The 20507-nt window shown below is 37.6% G+C and overlaps 1 protein-coding gene across 1 annotated transcript; it reads left to right on the forward strand.

Moving 5' to 3' along the window:
• The first annotated feature begins 836 nt into the window (after positions 1-836).
• LOC112508534 (transcription factor GAMYB-like) lies at positions 837-19000 on the forward strand. The gene is made up of 4 exons (XM_025113192.1): positions 837-1460; positions 2088-2473; positions 16926-17940; positions 18442-19000. Exons 2-4 carry the CDS (start codon positions 2111-2113, stop codon positions 18720-18722), a joined length of 1659 nt encoding a protein of 552 aa, XP_024968960.1. The 5' UTR covers positions 837-1460; positions 2088-2110; the 3' UTR covers positions 18723-19000.
• Positions 19001-20507: the final 1507 nt, after the last annotated feature.

Here is a 20507-nt window from a genome sequence, read left to right on the forward strand (position 1 = left end):
AACCTAAATTAAGTTACTTTGTTAGAATAAATTAAATTATAATAAAAAATTTGAATTAAAAAAAAAATACACAAACAAGAACTTTTAAATAGTTAATTTGATACTAATATTAATATATTTTTGCAAATTTTATATGATATTTTTAAATTTATATTTTATTCAGAAATAAAAACATTATGGCTTTCTCAAAACCACATAAAATCGTATTATATCAACATAGATAAAAAATAAAACGAAACATTGAAATCGAAATGTGTCTTGATGCATTGCACGAGTACCTTTCTAGTTTTTTATAAAAATAATAATTAAGTATTTTGTTAGAATTCAATAATTATTCTAATTATATTTTAGATTTTTTATATTTAAAATAAAATGTTTATCTTGTATTTGACTATAATTATCTGCAGTTAGTTATACAAATTCAAACATTAAGCTTTAAAAAGTTGTACTTACGCACACTTTGTTTGTAACTTTGAATTTTAAATAATATCCATCAATAAACAGTATTTCAAACATAAAAAATGGTTTTCAAGAGTTTTTTTACTAAATGTTTTATAATATAGTTTAAATTTCTACGACAATTTTACTTAAAGTTTTAATATCCAAAATTGACAGAGGGTAGTAGTTGAGGGACAAAAATGAGGTATGTGTAAAGTAAAGTGAGAAATATGACAAAAAGTAGTAGTTGAGGGAGCAAAAATGGGAAATATGTAAAGTAAAGCATTAATAAACAAAGTAGTAATAAAAGAAGGTTTAAAACTCTAAAAGTAACCTGAGGGAGTAAGCGAAGCTGGTACTCCATCCTCATCTATCTCCTATTTTTCCTCTTTCTTTGCCATCTCTCTCTCTCTCTCTGGGTCTCTCTCTCCATTTCCACATTGCTTGTTCTCACATCCCTTTACGCTTTTCTCTCTCTCTCTCTCTCTCTCTGAATCCAAGTTTTGATGAAATCTGTACATATGTGTATGTATAAGTGTAATCCTTGAAAAATTCTATGATTGGATCCTGGGTCTTTTTCTTTACTGATCACGGCTAAGGTCTGATAAACGATTCATCTTGTATCCCTTTCCTGAAATCATTCACTTCACATTGGTTCTTCGTCTTGTTCTTATTGTTTATTTTATTTTTTCCTTTTCGATTGTCCCATTTGGTTTTCTTTTGATTTCAACTAGATCTGCATCTGGGTCTACCAGTAGGAGATATATAGATTCTTTTTACGGTTTTTTAGCTATTACTCGATTTGAGTTTACCAATCAGGTGTTTGAATTGAAGATTTTGGTTGATAGCGAATTCATCGTAATTCCATCGAAGTTTCTGGCTTTAGTTGTTATCGCGTCTTCTTCTTTTGATTTTCAGATTGAATTTGATTTACGGTTTCTATCGGCGTTTTTCTATTATTTTTTGTTTCTCAAATGACGAGGGATTGATATTTCTTAAGCAAACAAGCGTTCTTCGTTGAGGTAAAAGCTTCTGCTCCTTCAAATTTCTGAATTTTATTGACATAATTCTACAAGTGTGCGAGTGAGAATTGACCTTTAGTATGCTAGATTCTTCCATTTTATTATCATATTAAGACGCATAGGGATGATGGAGACTGAGGCAAGATTTTACATGTAGGTTTGATGAGACTAGTCTAATTGTTATATGGTAAATTCACTGTGGTTTGGGATATTACCAACACGAATATCGGTGTTTCTGTTATCAAAATTTTCTTCCCCTTTTTTTGGGGATGGGGGTTGAAGAGCTTTTATATGATAGGCTCATTTCTTAGTTGATAAATTTTATTCAGTTTTCTCTGTGTTAATTGTGGGTTTATATTTCATTTATTTGCCTTCAAGAGTCTGGGACGTCTTTTGATTTTTCTCCCTCTTTAAATATTGTTTTGGGTGTCTATGATTCATATTGAAATCTGATATGAATTTTCGATATGGCATGAGAAACCATTTTCTATACATTAACTCCTAGTATTTGATGTAGTTTTATTGTTATGCAGTCATGATGCTTCATCAGTTCATTAGTTTGAGAAAGAGTGTTCTATGTTTGAATAACGTTTGTTCCCACTCCCCTTGGTTTACTTTTGTTGATAGATAATCGTTTGTGTGTTACGGAGATGAGCAACATGACAAGTGAAAGCGAGGACAGAATAATGTCCAGGGATTGCATAAATTCGCCAACAGTTGATGAAGCCAGCACTGAAAGAAACATGATAGGAAATGGCACACTTAAGAAAGGTCCTTGGACATCTGCTGAAGATGCAATTTTGGTGGATTATGTGAACAAGCATGGAGAGGGGAACTGGAATGCCGTTCAGAAGCACTCTGGCCTTTCTCGTTGTGGTAAAAGTTGTCGCTTACGTTGGGCAAATCATTTAAGACCTGATCTTAAGAAAGGTGCATTTACACCAGAGGAGGAGCGACGAATCATTGAACTCCATGCCAAGATGGGGAACAAATGGGCACGCATGGCTGTTGAGGTGTGTGCTCATCCTAAAGATTTTTATGATTCTACTATGCTTGCCATTTACATTGCATTTTGTCTGCAAATTGTTGCAACGACCCGCTATAACTAAGGTAGTTGCTTAATAAACGTGACTTACAATGGTTTTGTGAATGAAAATTGATATTGGTGATCGTAAATTTACATTCATACAAATGAATATATGCGTGCATGTGTGTATAGTATACCAAGCTCCCTTTTCTTACCCAAACTATATGATTTATCACACTTTCCCTTTTCTACACCAAGCTCCCATTACCTGTTCCATAAGTTTTGGTTAGTTGTAGGTCTATGCCACAAATTGAGCCAATGATACTTTCAAAAAGCATTTGCATAAGATGGAATTTCAATTTATTTGTTGATTAAATGTTCCATATATATATGTTTGTATTAATGTACGTATGTGTTTGTAATACATTAGCTTCTTTATGACAAGCTCTACTATAAACTAGTTAGTGCTACATCTTGCTAACATTGTCTAATTGCCTTACTAGCACTACATATATATGGCAAGCCTGAATTCGTCTCCCCTTGTAGTCGCTTCTTCACATGGCAAGTGCAATCCATCAAAATGGAAACAGACGCTCAGATGCAGAGTTGCTGCTGCCAAACTTATTTATTGGGTTCTCTGCTTCTCTTTGAATTTTATTCTCAAATGCGGAAGGCATGTTTAACAAGATGGGTATCTATGTATCTATGTTTATTATATACATGCACACACATCCTTTTAAGCACATTCCTTCTGCCCTTGTGATGAAAAAGTTTCAAGAGAATCAGAAAAATAAGTTTGGAACCGGCAACATTGGCATCTGAGCTTCTATTTTCTTTAATTTCTTTCTGCTGTACACATTCTGATCGCTGCCATGAGCTTAATGTATGCACTATCCCACGTGCATGTCCGTCCATACGTAGTGTTTCATTCAAAACTTCCCCTTGATTTGGTTTGACTATATAAAGATCAGTCAAATTTAATGGCAAACAGATTATCTGTGAGCTGAAACTTTCTGCATACAGTTCACCTTACAAGCATAAAAACAATTGTATCTGCAAAACCTGTTGTGCATATTGTTTGTTGTTGATAAAGGTGCATCACAATAATAAGAGTTAACTTAAAGGTTTGTTTCATATTCCAAACCTATAGCTTGAGACATCACATCCATCTCATACTTGGTTGATTACTTCTATTCATGTATTTGTGTTTTAAGTTATAAAATTAAATACCCCTTCCACACAAACTAGACATGCATTCTTCTATGCTTCATGACATCCCATTTTTTTTGGGATATATTTGGTTATTGTTTGAAAACTGTTGAATTGTTTCAACTTTTAGTGGAGTTGTTTAGATGCTTATGACCTACTATATTACAATATACAAAAGAAGGTAATAAACAAAAGGAGATTCAATACGTATATTTCTTCAAGGAGATCCCCAAACCTACACACATAGGGAAATATCCACTAGATAGAACAAGCAAAATAATTAAATGTTCCACTTTCCAATTGCTACAATCAAATAATGATACTCTTACGAGGAAGCAGATTGTGATGCTTTTGTTATTTCAATTTTCTTTTGCATAAGAGAAGGGATGAGATTGCAACATGTGACCTTTGCATGTGAAAGTGCCATTCCTATATCACTACCCTATATTATATTATATATATGTTGTCTAAGGATGGAGGTTATAACAAGACGAAAGGGTTGCAAGAAATATATATAAGAAACATGCTTTTATGAAATTCCACTGAAATCTGATCTAAACTATAATATCGACGAAGAAGTGTGAGCTTGGTTAATTCATGAATGCAACTAACCGAGTAAATGTATGGAAACACAATCCCAAATGGTTTGGTCATCTACAATGTAGATCTCTAGATACATAGAGTTAGAAGAGGAGGCATGTACCATGACCATGAGGAGGCCACTATTAGAGGTAGAGGTTGATCAAGATTTACACTTGTAATGAAGAGAGATTTGCATGAGTGTGGGATACCAAAGTAGTTGGCTTTAGATGGGAGTTACTGTAAGGATGCCTTTTGTGTTCCAGAATGGGTAACCTCTTTGTTTTCTCTATTATGTTTCATCACTTATAGTTCTATTTTTAAATTTAGCTTTAGTATCCAACTAGTTTGGATAAAAGTGTGTTGTTTATTGTTCGTTCACTCATGGTATGGTAGTGCTTGTATCACCTATTAAGACCAATAGCACAATTGGTCCAATCATTTGATTTAATGCTCTTAAATGGTCATTATTGTCAAATATTGTTCCTCCTTTAGCTCCTTAGATAGCTCCTGTAATTACTCCTTTCCATTGTTGTATATCATCTATATAAACCTTCCATGTATTCAGTTTTGATACAATTGAATTCAATACAATATTATTTTTCCTCAATCTCATTATATGGTATCAAAGCCATACAGGCTCCTCTGAGAAATTCTCGATCCCTCTCACAGAAACCCTAAATAACCTTCAAGCACCCATCAATGGCTCCAACCATTCAACTAACTGCCGCTACCCACTTCCCCATTAAACTCACCTCTGTCAATTTCCCTGTTTGGCGAAAACAAGTGGAATCCACCCTAATCGGGTTAGAACTCAAAGCGTTCATCGATGGCAGCCGTGAACCGCCAAAGAAATTAATCGACGACAAGGCAAATCCAGAATACCTACCTTGGTATCGACAAGACCAAATCCTCATCAGCCCAATCCTTGGAAGCTGCTCGGAATCAATTCAGCCCCTTATCTCGTCTGCAACTACTGCCATAGATGCCTGGGAACGGTTAAACTCAAGCTTTGCCAGTGCTTCACGTTCCCGAATAATCTCACTCAAATCCAAAATGGTTAAAAACCCCAAAGGTAATCACACTATTTCTAAATATCTCCAAGATATGCGCTCGATTGCAGATGATCTCACCCTCGCACAAAGCCCTATAGCCGTGGATGATCTGCTTGTTCACATCTTATCTCAATTAAGTGACGACTACAGCACCATTGTGGCTGCCATAAAGGTTCGAGAAAATCCGCTATCTTACCCGAAACTCTTTGACAAATTAAGTGATTTTGAAAGAGCCCTCAAAGAAACTACACCAAACCCTGAACCAATTTTAGCTACTGCTAATTATACCACTCGCCAACAAGGACGACAACACTATCGGTACCCATCTGAATCCTCTGGTTCACATAGAGGTGGCGGACGCAACAACAGAGGAACAGTTCCCTCATCTTGGACAACACCTCACCCTCATGGAGGTCGACAAAATCACACCAGCAGCTTCTGCCAATTTTGTAATATTCCGGGGCATCAGACTCGGGACTGTCGGAAACTATCCAGAGTTCTAAGAGACAACAACATTAACATCGGTAACCCCGCTTCAACAACTCCTACAACAAATGTCACAACATCTGGATCAACGCCTATTTCTCCAACCTGGTTATTTGACAGTGGCGCCTCAAATCATGTCACCTCTGATCAGTCCACACTTCATAACATCTCTGAATATGGGGGACCTGATGAAATAATACTTGGTGATGGTAAAGGTTTGAAAATATCTCATGTTGGCTTTAAAGACATTGACACACTACTCAAAACCTTATCTTTATCAAATGTGTTATGTGTTCCTCATCTACATCGAAACCTTATATCCGTTGCTAAACTGTGCAAGACTAATCGAGTTTCTGTTGAATTTTTTCCCTCTCATTTTTTTGTGAAGGATCTTCGCACGGGGACGCGTGTAATGCGAGGGGAGAACCTTGAAGATGTCTATTATGCTAACCTCCCATCCACATTGCAACTCAATGCCACCACCAAAGTCTCTCCACTTGGATGGCACCACAAATTAGGTCATCCATCCATCAAAGTATTCAAGTCTCTTGTCTCAAACATAGGTCTCAGTGCTAAGCAAATCTCTGATTATATGCATTGTTCCTCTTGTTCAATCAATAAAAGTCACAAACTACCTTTTGGTCCAAATTCATTCGTTGTCACAAAACTGCTTCAATTAATATATTCTGATGTGTGCGGTCCTGTTCAAACTTCCATTAACAATTTCGCTTATTACGTCATTTTTGTAGATTACTACTCGAAATATGTTTGGCTCTACCCTATGAAACGGAAATATGATGTTGCCACACTATTTCCCCAATTCTAACTTTTTGTTGAGAAGTTCTTCCAAATACCAATTGTGTCAATCGTCACTGACAATGGCGGTGAATACCAAGGCCTTAAGCCGTTCCTACAAGCTCATGGCATCTCTCACTACACCACCCCGCCTCTCACTCCTGAACAGAATGGTGTCGCCGAACGACGACATCGGCATGTGGTTGAGACGGGACTTGCTCTTCCCCATTATGTCAAATTGCCACTCACCTTTTGGTCTCATGCCTTCCAAACCGCTGTCTATCTTATAAACAGACTTCCCACACCCATCCTCAACAACCAACGTCCACCAAACACCAAACTACACAAAACTCAAACCCTTTGGTTGTCTTTGCTATCCCTGGCTAAGGCTGTACACCAACTGCAAGCTACAACCGCGATCGACCCCATCTCTTTTCCTAGGTTACTCCACCTCCAAATCCGCTTACATATGCTTTGACCCTACCACCCTTCGCCAATATCACTCTCGTCATGTTCAGTTTATTGAATCTCACTTTCCCTCCTATTCCTCCTCCTCACTCACCTTGCCCAATGCTGATGATTTCTTCAAAAGCCCACTGACCACTAATGCACCGAACTCCTCATCACCAACAGATTCATCAAACATATCATCATCTCATGCGACCCCTACACCTCCTGTCCTGCTACAAGAAATACCATGTCCAACATCACCATCCCAGCCTCCAACTCCTACTTCTCGACCCACCTCACCAATGTCTGATGCTTCTCCTTACCCTACACAGCCTTCTACTCCAAATACCTCACCATCCACATCGTAAACTCAACTATCCACTCTTGTTTCAACTCCCACCAATTTGTGTTCCACCCCAACCATCTCCACTTCTCACGATGATAATTCCATCTATCCACCCACTTCACCTCAGCCAAAACGGACCAGAAATAAAAACCCAAAATACTTCAATTTCTCTTTCATCAACTCCACCCTTCATCCCATTCCTTCCACCATTGAACCCAACACTCATACTCAAGCTCTCAAAGATCCCAAGTGGCGACATGCCATGGATCAAGAGTTCAATGCCCTCATGCAAAACGGAACTTGGGAATTAGTTCCACGAGGTTCTTACACTCCAATTGGATGCAAATGGGTATTTCGGGTCAAAAGGAATCCCATGGTACTATTTCAAAATACAAGGCTCGTTTAGTTGCCAAAGGATTCCTTCAACAATATGGGAAGGATTATTTTGACACATTCAGTCCAGTAACAAAACCTGTCACCATTCGAGTCATTCTCTCTATTGCTCTCTCTCAAAGTTGGCCCTTACGACAACTTGACGTGAACAATGCCTTTCTTCATGGAACTCTACATGAAGAAGTCTTCATGACTCAACCACCCGGATTCATTCATCCCCAATTCCCACACCACATATGCAAACTTCGAAAGTCTCTATGGACCTAAGCAAGCACCGAGAGCATGGTACTTGGAACTCACATCCTTTCTTCATGTGGTTTTAGGAAGTCCAGGGCTGATGCTTCTCTATTTATCTACAATCATGCCAACATTTTGTGCTTCTTTATGGTCTATGTCGATGACATTGTACTCACAGGCAACAATACCGACTTTCTAAACCAATTCACTCTCTTTAGCCAACCGTTTCTCCATCAAAGATTTAGGTCCCCTCCATCACTTCCTTGGTATTGAAGTAATTCCTACCCAACAAGGTCTTTTTCTCTCCCAACATTGTCACATTCAAGATATTCTCAACCAGTTCAATATGGATGGTGCAAAAGAGGTTGCTACTCCTCTCAACTCTTCAACTGTTCTCACCCCCATGGACGGGTCCCCAAGTGTTGATCATACACCTTACCGGAAGTTAGTGGGCTCTTTGCAATATTTGGCGTTCACGAGACCAGATGTCTCTTTTGCTGTGAATCGACTTTCACAGTTCATGTACTCCCCGTCCCATCTTCACTGACAGGCATTAAAACGAGTTATTCGTTACCTAAAAGGCACAATTCATCATGGCCTATATCTTAAGTGTGGTTCCTCACTTGACATCAAAGCATTCTCAGATTCGGATTGGGGAGGGGTCTCCACTAGTGGTCGCTCAACCACTGCTTACATCATTTATTTAGGCTCAAACATCATCTCATGGCGATCAACACGTCAGAAATCTGTCTCCCGATCTTCCACAGAGGCGGAGTACAAAGCCTTAGCAAATGTTGCGGCTGAAATCCCTTAGGTCCAACATTTAGTTACAGACCTTGGTGTTACACACTCATCCTCTCCTACGCTATTCTGCGATAATACGGGTGCCACATACTTCTGCGCTAATCCAATATATCATTCTTGAATGAAACATGTTGCCTTGGATTATCATTTTGTACGTGAAAAAGTAGCGGACGGTTCATTAAAAGTTCTTCATATCAACTTAGCAGATCAACTTGCGGACGCACTCACAAAGCCTCTCAGTCGCAGCTCCTTCGTCCGTCTTCGCTCCAAGATTGGAGTATCCGACGGATCCTCCATCTTGCGGGGGTGTATTAAGACCAATAGTACAATTGGTCCAATCATTTGATTTAATGCTCTTAAATGGTCATTATTGTCAAATATTGTTCCTCCTTTAGCTCCTTAGATAGCTCCTGTAATTACTCCTTTCCATTGTTGTATATCATCTATATAAACCTCCAATGTATTCAGTTTTGATACAATTGAATTCAATACAATATTATTTTTCCTCAATCTCATTATATCACTACATGAGGACCCTTTGCTTCAAGTGGAAATCATTCATGCCTTTGGCATCTATATAAAGTTTAGTGTCAAGATACATACTAATTTGGAAATCTGCAATTATATGTCAATCTTGTAAAAGAGAGTCCAATAAAATATCTAAGAGGTTGAGGGAGATTATAACTGAATCTCAATCCTTTAGTACCACTGTTTGACATGTTAATTTGATATAAAAAACCCGTCCAAATTTTACAATTAAATGGGATATAGTCGTTAATATGTCGGAACATCAACTGGTGGCTTTGCGTGGGGCATGCTGGAGAGGTTTACGGCAGGATGCAACATGGCTGTTCACAGTGGTTGATCATGGGGGAAAGGGATAAGAGCGATATGATATTCTGGTTGAACTTTGGGGACAACCCTTTTGCTTACAAACACCATATGATTTTAAAAAGATGAGGTTTAATTTTCTAAGTTGCTGGAAATTTAATTTCTCATTTGTTTTGATAAAAGACTATGTCAATTTGGAATATTTTGGTGTTGTTAGAGTTCTGGCCATCAAACAAAACTGTTAAATCAAGGTAATATTCAGGTCACCTTCAAAGTTCTTTGTTTATAATTGATTTTTGAAGGGTTCAATGGGAATTAAATCTATGATGAAACCTCCAAGCACTTTTAGGCCACTTTTTTTTGTAGGAAGTCAAAAAACTAATTTGAAGGTTCAGGAGTTTTAGACAAGATTGTAAGGATCTTGAGATTGTGGAATTTTTTGAGTAGCAAAACAAGCGTGAAATATGCAGAAAAGAGTGTACAAGGTAAAAAAAGCAAGAATAATTATGACAAAAATGAAGTGCATACAAGTAGATTAAAAGATACGTACAAGGGATCCTCTTATGTACTAGGCGACCCCCATCCCCATCGACCATAACTAATTTGACCCAAGGCATATAATCTGCTACCCCAATTCGTTTTCTCTAAGTATTTCCGTGGTTTTCAAAATCGATTGAGGTGAGGCGGTCAAAAAAATGAACCTGAGACGTCGCCTCTCGATACTTGTATGAAGCGTACGCCTTGAATGTGTGAGGCGGTTGGTAAGGCGGTGAGCGATGCTGAGGCGTAGCGTAAGCCTCTCTTTATATGATGTGCATCTGGATGTGATTGAGCATGGGTTAGTGGGTGTGTCAGGATTAAAATACAGAAGTAATGTCAGACCCTATAATTATAACATATTTTCGGTGGATTCTTATCTTTAAAACGTCCGTCACGACTTTACTTCTTAATCTTTAAACCCTCCTTGCTGCAGTGACAACTTGTACTTCCTGCACTAGAAACTTGTACCTGCTACAAGTATTATATATTTTCTTTGTTGGTATATAGTACACACAGAGACATTTATGTTTATATTCTATTTCTGGTTTGTATAAATTACATATATATACATATATTACGTTTCTAGTATATGTATGTATATTTTGTCCTGTACAATTTATATAAAATATAAATATGTATAGAGAGACTTAAGTAAGGAAATATAATTTATTTACAATATTATGGTGGTTAATTTATAATTATAATTACAATTTGTGTCCATAGTTCATCCTATTTGTTTGTCTTAGTTTGTATATATATAATGTATTTTATAAAAAAATAAAAATAAAATATTCTAATATTAATTACAGCTTCCAGAGTACTTCATTTAATTACCTCTGCAGTATTGGGCTTAAGGATGGGTTTTTGGAGTTAGCTAACCCTTGCGGGAAATCCGATCCTTTGTTCCGTCGCCCAAGGCATAAGGAGCATGATGACACACTTTTCTATAAAATATATACACGAATCCTTTTTGCTCTAGCGGCCCGCACCGGAACAGTGCTTTACCCCTAGATGTCCAGGCAACTGCTGTGCCTGGTTGGCTTAGTTGGACTACTACATTGAAGCACGATTCAATTCAACATTTTGTTCGTTTGGGTTTGATCGTGTCTATTAATATATTTTTAGATTCTAATACTATGATTAGATATGAGTTAATACATTTTATTTTACTTTCCGCCTTGAGGCTTACGCCTCGGACCGCCTCGAGGCTTGTGCGTTGCTTCGTCAAGGGAAAAGGCCTCGAAGCCCGTTTCCTCTTTTTAAAACTGAGTATTTCTATTAGAGGTCATGACCTCGGAAAGGTTTAAGACCTTCATGTTTAGCCTCAATTGCTCATACAACATCCTCTTTGTTCTGCCTCTCCCCACCTTATTGCCTTTACACTCTCTACCCTCTTCCCTAGTGCCGAAATATCTCTCTTGTGAACGTGTCCAAACCACCACAATCTCCCTTCCCTCATTTTATCCATGACGGGCGCAATTCCTAGCTTAGCCCGGAAGATATCGTCTTTTATCCTGTCCAACATGGTTTGACTATAGGTCCATTGCAGCGTCCTCATTTATGCTAATTCGAACCTTCTCTCATTTGCCTCTTTCAACTAAAGACACACTTAGACTCGTACGCCATAGTTGGTCTGATGGTCACCTTGTAGAATTTGTCTTCCATTTTAATATGACCTTCTTGTATTATAGCACTCCGGTTCAAAACTCTCCACTTTAACCACCCTGCTTTTATGTTGTGGGTAATGTCATCCTCGCCCGCCCCCTCCTTTTGAATCATAAAACCTACCTACATGAAACTGTCTTTTCGGGGTACTCTTTGCGCCGTGATCTTGACTTCTACTTCTTCCCTATGCTGTTAATTGTGCCGCTATAGCGGTGCAATATCGGTTCTATCATTGGTCCGCGGTCAAGGGACAAATAGAGTTTGGCAAATGGTGGTCTGGAATAGCGGTCTCGCGACTAGCGGTGCTATTGACAGCTTAATGACCACATTTTGAATTAAAAAGAGTGGCCCCATAATCGCGATTTGCATATAGGCGGTTTTGATGTTAAAAAGGAAATTTTGTGGCTTCTGTTTTGGACCTGCAACGGATTTTATTTTAGTCCAACCATACAAGGCTTCATTTTTCTTATTTTTTGGACTTGGACACCATTATCTTTTTTAAATGAATTTGGACACCATCACTTTGACCTCCAGGCTTTGAATAGAAGTATTCACATTGTTCAATTATTTTATTTGGACTGGACGTCATATTCCTATATACTTTTTATTGAATACAAATAATATGTTGAATTATATATGCGTATATATAATTCTAATTATTATATGCATCGCTATTCTTGGACCGCTGTACCATCGTGATACCCACTATTTTTAAATCACGATTCTGACCGGGATTTCATATTTTGACCGCTGTAAGAGCATAACTTCTTCCTCGTTGTGCTCCTTGCTGAAATTGCACCATAGGTATTCGATCTTAGAGTTACTCATGTAAACCTTGAAATTCCAATGTCGTTCTCCAATTCCAAATTATCATTCTCCTCTCCTTTTGTCTCCGCTACAAATGCAATGTCATATGCAAATAACATACACCATGGAACACTCTAAATTTCATGGGAAATCTCATCCAAAATTACCGCAAATAGGAATGGGCTTAGTATTGATCCTTGGTGCAACCCTATCTCCACTGGGAAATACTTCGTCTCGCCCACTAGACCTGATACAAGTCTGTTCTCATCTACATATCCTGTTTGCTCTGACGTACTTCCATTTTACCCCGATCTCTAGGTTCCTCCAAATCAAGCAGCTAGGTACGTTATGATAGGCTTTTTCCATACGAACACCACATGTAGATCCTTGCTATGCTATCTACATTTTTCTCCATAAGGCGTCTGAGTATGTGGATTGCCTTGATTGTTGACCCCTCCGAACATGAAGCCAAGTTGGTTATAGTCACCTCCGTTTCGTGACCCAATATGACCTTAATCACTCTCTTCTACAGTTTGTCATGGCTAAGTAGTTTTTTACTGCTAAAGTTACCACAACTCTGTGTGTCACCTTCGTTCTTAAATGGCAGCACCACCACACTAAGCCTCCACTCTTCCAGCATCTTAGCAGTTTTGAGAAGACGCTATAAAAATTTGTTAGCCATTGCATCCCCTTCTTCCCTAGCCATTGCCATTCACCCGCTCCTCAATTTGGATCTGGTCAAGGCCAACAACCTTCTCCTTCCCCATCTTCCTTAGTGCCCTCTTCACCTCCTTGCTAATATGCCAACAATAACAATAATTCTGTAATCATTGTTGTCTTCCTACTCCCTCATTGATCCTCTCCCTTCCCTGTTGAATAACCTGTGAAAATAACTAGACCATCTCCCCTTAATGTCCTCATTCTTCACTAAAACGTGCTTGTTCTCATCCTTGATAGATCTTACAACTCCTGTGTCATGATGCTTCCGTTCCCCTTAAAGTTACTTATAGTTGCTCTAAAGAAACAAGGTCAAGATCGGAAGCTTGGCTGCAAATAATGTTGAAAATAATTATTTTAGTTTGCCCGTAGAAGGAAATTAATCAATAAAATATAAATACTTGGTTTGTAAGATGGAGATGACAATGGCCTAATGTGCAAGACACCAAGGAAAAAGTGTCCATGACTTGAATAGTTCTTTCAATCAAAGTTGATAACAAGTGGTAGAAATAAATGTGATTGCTAGTCATGTTTAATGGTGTTACCATGAAGTATATCTCACCATTAGATAGCTATTGTGTAAATAGGCTAGAATGGCAGGTGTGAGCTGAAATAAGAAAAATAAGAAATAGAACTTGTTTATAAAATGATATAATTAGTCTTATTATTCTCACACTATGCCAAATATGATCTTCACATCGATCCTAAAACATGACATCCTTATCAAAGAAGTCTGGACATGATTCATTACTTCATTTCAGCACTAGATAGTCAGACCATATCTTTGTTATGCTTCTTTCTCCCATGTTATATTTCCACTGAAGAAGATAGATTACCCTGTAGTAGAATGCACATTATGAACACATCCTGCATTATCTGTATCTTGTATCTAACTATGTGATAGGTGTTCTCATGATTAGAGCATAGAAGCCCCTTCTTGAGAGTTCCCTTGAGGTATCTTAGAATTTGAATCCTAATGACTCGTATGAGGGGAAGATATGAAGTGGCTGACCATACTCAACAAGAATGCGATGTTAGTTCAGTTTACCCATATATTCTACAGACTCTCAATTGTTTGGATGAAGCTTGGAATTTGAGCCATCGATCAAGCATTCTAATCTTAGCAATGATGTCAAGGACATACTTCATTTGACAAAGAAATATACCTTTTTGAGATTTGACTACTTCGATGCCTGATAAACACTTGAGACTTTGGATGAGAGCAGCAATCGTCATCTGTAATGATTACATTGCTTACATAGAACACCAATCTAATCTCTTGCCATCTTTTTAACAGAAGAATATCAAATAGTCATCCGAAAGATTTCAGAGTAAGAATTGGCTGATATACGGATATCAATACCTTTGGCTAGATTTATCTGGGAGGTCGGGAGAGGAATACATCAATAGACCGGCAACCATCTGTATTTCCTATAATGTAATTGGAAGCATTAGAATCTATAATTCAGGAAATAAGGGTTATGACTTGACAGTGCTGTAGAAGCACTAGGGGCAATTCAAGAAACCATCTTTTTCATTGAACTAAAATATGACATAGAAGCAATATGGATCTTGTGAGTGACAATAACAATGCTTGGTTACTATATCTGGATCGTCTGTCTGTGCCCTACAAGACCAATTTATCATGCCATTGAGTCCTTTACCACCACCTCTACCAGATTTGAGACGATTAGCACGCAGTGAAAGGTCAAACGGAAGTTTTCTTGAATGCTGTCTCAAGACGTGCAAATGCTTGAGCTCATTAACTAGCTTCTTCAAGTGTGTAGTGTTTATGTAAGAGATTGATTGCATTGGGAGCAATGCCTGGAGGAGACTGGACATGCTAATTAATGATGCCAAAGAGCTTTTGGAATCCAACATATTATCACATATCTCGTTCCATGGCACCCACAGAGTATCACTATCGACAAATTCTGAGTTGGTTGTGTGATAGGATAATGAGGTGTAACTCGCTCCAATCTATGATTTAATAGCAAATGATTCTACCTTCATATCCATTTCCAAGGTAGAACTACTGCGTCATTTTTTTATTACCACCCCATGATGATCAACCAATAGACCAAATACCAACCAAGGGGTTAGTTGAGGATAGATAAAAGTAGGTGGATTAAGGTTAGGATGTCTAGAAGTCTCGTTGGAGAGACAATGATGTAATGCAAATGTTCTAGTAAGTTGGTAGAATTTAGTGTTATGCTATTGACCAAACAACCATTATCCAAGATACAACTATATTTATATTTATATCCAAGAAAAATATAAATATAATTGAAGCAACTGAACTGAACTACCTATTTAACACGCCAAGATAAAACCATCCCCGCATATCCTTTCCCGTTCGCATCTTTTGTCTAAACTGGAATATGTGGTGAAAAATAAAAAGATTTTGTTTAATGCCTCGAGGAACTCTTCTTCCTACTTAAAAAAKATTTTTTCGGTATTTTCTTTCTCTTATCTATGAATGAAAGATTATTTAAAGTTCCATAACCATCTTCACTCTAACTCAAGTTACAAATACTATTTCTCTTTTGTCTTGGTACAGATGTGTGTTCCTCAAGGAAAAACTATTCTGGTGATAATTTTTATTTTTATGCCACAAGTAGCTTGTATTTATTAAATTCTTTTTATATTCTCTAGTATCATTGGAGAGGATCTGTGTTGGTATGTTCCTTTTGGCCAAGTGGAACCTGTAGATGGATTGGCGAGCAGCACAAGGAGAAACTGCTTAACTGAACTTCAGGTTATCCATAAGCTCGGGACCAAGGTCATGCACCTGAAAATGCGCATAAACTTTAGGATTAAAACCTGAAAAGGACGTTCAGAAAGAAGAGAAGATAGGGAATTGTACCATTTATCGTTGAGAGCATGTGATAGATGAGATACTTTATGGTATGGAACGGTATACCCCCAAACTTGATGGGATTAATGTGCTGAATCAGTAACTGACTTGGTGCCTTTTTAACCGTTGGTTTCACATAAAGAAAATCACCTTACGGAGAAACAAAAGTAATCCAGCTATTAAAAACTTCAGTGATTTTGTTGATAAACAAAAGATTATGACACTACTTTTATGGGGCCAATACATGGTGGAGCCTTTAGCTATCTTTTCTTGATAAAGAACAGCCTCAGAATAAGGAGCTCATCAAAGTGGGAATGGATCAAATCCTCCCTCCCCAAAATGGACTATTCTGGCCGGGAAGAATGGAATGAGACAATGAGGATAAATTGATCCTATTCCTAATAGAGCAAGATATTTTGACATGATTGCTTATAAAACAATATAGATATCTAACAGTGAATCAGATTGAGGTCCTCCTCACTAGGCTAGAATTGGAACTAAAAGCAATATAGATATCTAGCAGTGTTCATGGAAACCTGCCACTTGTGTAGTCTGAAGGGACTGTCATTTCTTGTATGTTTGTAGTTGAACTAGCTCGGCCACAAACTTATATGGCTTTCTTTATGAATTTTTGTTTACTGAAATGGTTATTCCCTTTTCTTTTCAGTTACCTGGACGTACAGATAATGAAATCAAGAATTTTTGGAACACAAGAACCAAAAGAAGACAGCGTGCTGGCTTACCGATTTATCCTCCTGATATATGCTTGCAAACACTAAATGATAATACGCAAAGCCAGAACATGGTCACGTTCACAAATGGGGACACATCACATGCTGAAATCTTGCCGACGAATAACTTTCAAATCCCAGCTGTGGAGTTCAAGAATTTGGAATTAAGTCACGAGTTGTATCCGCCAAGCTTTCTTGATATACCTGGTGGCAATTTTCTTGATATCCCAGGAGGTAGCCTGCTTCCACAAGGGATTGGATCTTCATGTAATAATAGTTTTCTATTCCCGATGGCACATGCTCCCAAACGTATCAGAAGATCCGATACATATCCTGTCTGTGACGGTGGAGATCTTAATGATTTTTTCCCAAATGTCAATCTTTATCAAGATGACAAACTTGCACAATCATTTGAGATTTCCTCTTCATATAATCAAAACCTCAATGGGGACATCCCATCATCGTCATCCTGCTTTTTTTCTGGCAGCCATGCCTTTTTAAATGGCAACACTTCTTCTTCTGAGCCCATTTCATGGGCAACGAAGCTGGAGCTCCCTTCACTCCAATATTCTACCCAAATGGGTAGCTGTGGTGCACCTTCTTCTCCGCTGCCTTCCCTTGAATCTGTTGACACTTTAATCCAATCAACATTGATTGGTCAAACAAAGTCAGATTCTCCGTCACCTAGGAACAGCGGCCTGTTAGAAGCAGTGCTCTACGAATCACAAACCATGAAAATGTCAAAGAGTAACAACAATTCAAATGCTTCAGTTGTGCCTCGTGACATTACTGACAGTTCGTCTCAGAATTTGCAAGGGGACGATGACTGGGAAGCCTATGGCGACCCCATGTCACCTTTGGGTCATTCTGCTGCATCTGTGTTCAGCGAATATACTCCTCATCTTAGTGGAAGCTCTCTCGACGAACATCAGTCAGTTGAGATCATTTCAGGTGACAACTACCTTTTCATGCATACTATAGCTCTTCTTACATAAAAAAATCAGTATATATGATTTTGTTATATACAAATTCGACATCCAAATTTTCTCTTACGCGACATTTGACAGTAAAAAAACTTGGACAATAGACTGGAAGAGGACAGGACCTGAGTGGAACAAAAATCTGGGAGATGAGACAAATTTGATAAATTACTAAACTACCCATGTCAAATTAAAACACCAAAACCTTCCACATTGTTTCAGTCCAGTCTGCGTGCCAAATGCACCATTAAGGTTTAAGGTAGGTAGTTATCAGGTTTTGCTTAAAGTCGGTTCATAATCCGTTTATTTTTGGAAGTTGAACGGCTTATTGGAACACAAAAACCCAAGTGTTTCTATTTGTATTTTTGAGGAGGTAGTATCTCAATATCAATTGGAACATTATTGTGATTGGTTTAAGTATTTTCTTATTCTTTTTGATGAAATTCCTTTTGTGTTTTTGTGTGGTGTGTAGTTAAGCATGAAGCAGAGGAAGCTATTGCTAAGCAATCTGACAGAGAGGATGAGAAGGCGAACCACCTAAACTATTCCAGGCCGGATTTTCTTCTGGGCTCTAACTGGTTTGGTTCCACTTCAAATGCAGACCGTAACAAAGATCAGTCTGTGGTGAGCGATCCAATTGGTGCGCTTCTTGGTGATGATTTTTGCAGTGACTCCAAGCAAACGTTTCTAGGACACGAATCTGGCAAATGGGATGACATATCTGAAATCTGCAGAGCAGCCGAAAACCGTTAAATGCTAAAAATGACCAGAAAGACTTTGTGCCCATTTTAAAAGACTATTATTTGGTTAAATGTTGACTGGTTTGAAGAGTCTAGGATTTGTGACCCATTCACAGGGTTGGACCTCAGACCCTTTGTTTTCTTTAAGTACCTTGGATTGGATCAACTGCACCTTTGTGATGTTAAAGACAGATTTGGCTATGTTTCCACTAAATATTGATGAATAATGTGCCACTAGAAGAGTTCTATATGGAACTTTGAAGTGAAAACTAGATATATATCATCAGTTTTCTTATTAGTACTAACATTCACTTCAGGAGGATCACGGTAACAACTGTTTTACCTTTTTGATACAAAGGTAAGGTCTGCACATATCTTATCTTTCCAAACCTCATCTCCATGTGGGATTTACTGTTATAATTTGATTTGGTTTTGGATGCTCAGGATTTAATTTCTTTTGTAGAATGTTTCAATTTATGCTCCTGCATAAAATGACCAAAGCACGCTTGAACCCGGTTGCTGTTGGTTTAGCCTCTAGGCTCGGTAAGAACCTAGGACATATATCAACTGCATTTATGCCTGACCTACATCTAGACTTGGGAGATATATCAACTGCATTATGCATGGGTTACATTTAGACCTGTGTTAGTCTTGGTTTGGTCGATTTGTTGTTGCAATCATCAAGAATGATGACATTTATTCCGGTGCTCGAAAAGTTGGTTCTATTTAAGTATCTATACTGTTGAGGCGTACACATCTATAACAGAAAACAAAATTGTAACCTTTCAGCGACATAAGAAACATAGTAAAGTGGGTGTACTGAAATTTTTACCATTGTGAGCGGAACCTTTGAAGTGGATGTTGAATCAGACGGCAAAAATCGGCATGTTGTTTCCACAATATCCATGCAAACAAATTGAACCATTTTCACGTCCAACGTAAAGAGGGGGAGATCCTTTTTTCCTTTGTGTTGCTAGTCACGAAAATACAATGATAACTGTATTTAGAAAAATAGGGAGAAAGAAACATGTATTTTACATTAAAGAGGTTTATAGAAGACTTATTAAAAAAATGTGACTCTTAACGTTACTTTTATACTTGTTTATAAAAACTTATTAAAAATGTGACTCGTTCATGCTTCATTTATGGCTTTTTTATATGAGAATTGTAAGACATGTGACTTTTTAACTCTTTTGTACTTGTTTGTGAAGCCATATTAAAATTGTGATGCTTTACATTAATTATCGAGTTGTAATCTCTATGTATGATCGATCGATGAAACATTGTCATGTTGGTAATAATTTTAAATCTTATAATTTAAAATTATAAGCGAAATATAGTATTACCAATAAATACATCATCATCATCATTCAAATAAAAAAAGATTTGTGACGCAGCGTTGTATCCATTTGGCAATGAAATGCTACCCAGATCCCTAAATTTCATAATTCCCGAATATAATAATTATTGGTGCAAGTGTATGGAAAGATACACTTAAAAATCGTATTGATTTTGACGATAGCAATCAATACTCACTAATAATTGCATTGAATGATGCAATGAAGATGGGCAAGGGTTGGTCCTTTCGAACGTGATTCAATATCTAAAAAAGATTAATGTTGGTTTAGGCCCTTAAAGACCCAACCGATACTATTCTTTATTTATTTTTGTGTCTTCTCTTCATGTGTATATATATATATATATATATATGAGCCTAATCAAATGAGAACTAATTAGTTTGTGGTAACTGTGAGAACCAATATTAACCACAAATCAATAGATAAATTAGGAAATTTAT

Source organism: Cynara cardunculus, assembly GCF_001531365.2.
Source record: "Cynara cardunculus var. scolymus isolate 2C chromosome LG 1, CcrdV1, whole genome shotgun sequence".
NCBI classification, from domain to species: domain Eukaryota; kingdom Viridiplantae; phylum Streptophyta; class Magnoliopsida; order Asterales; family Asteraceae; genus Cynara; species Cynara cardunculus.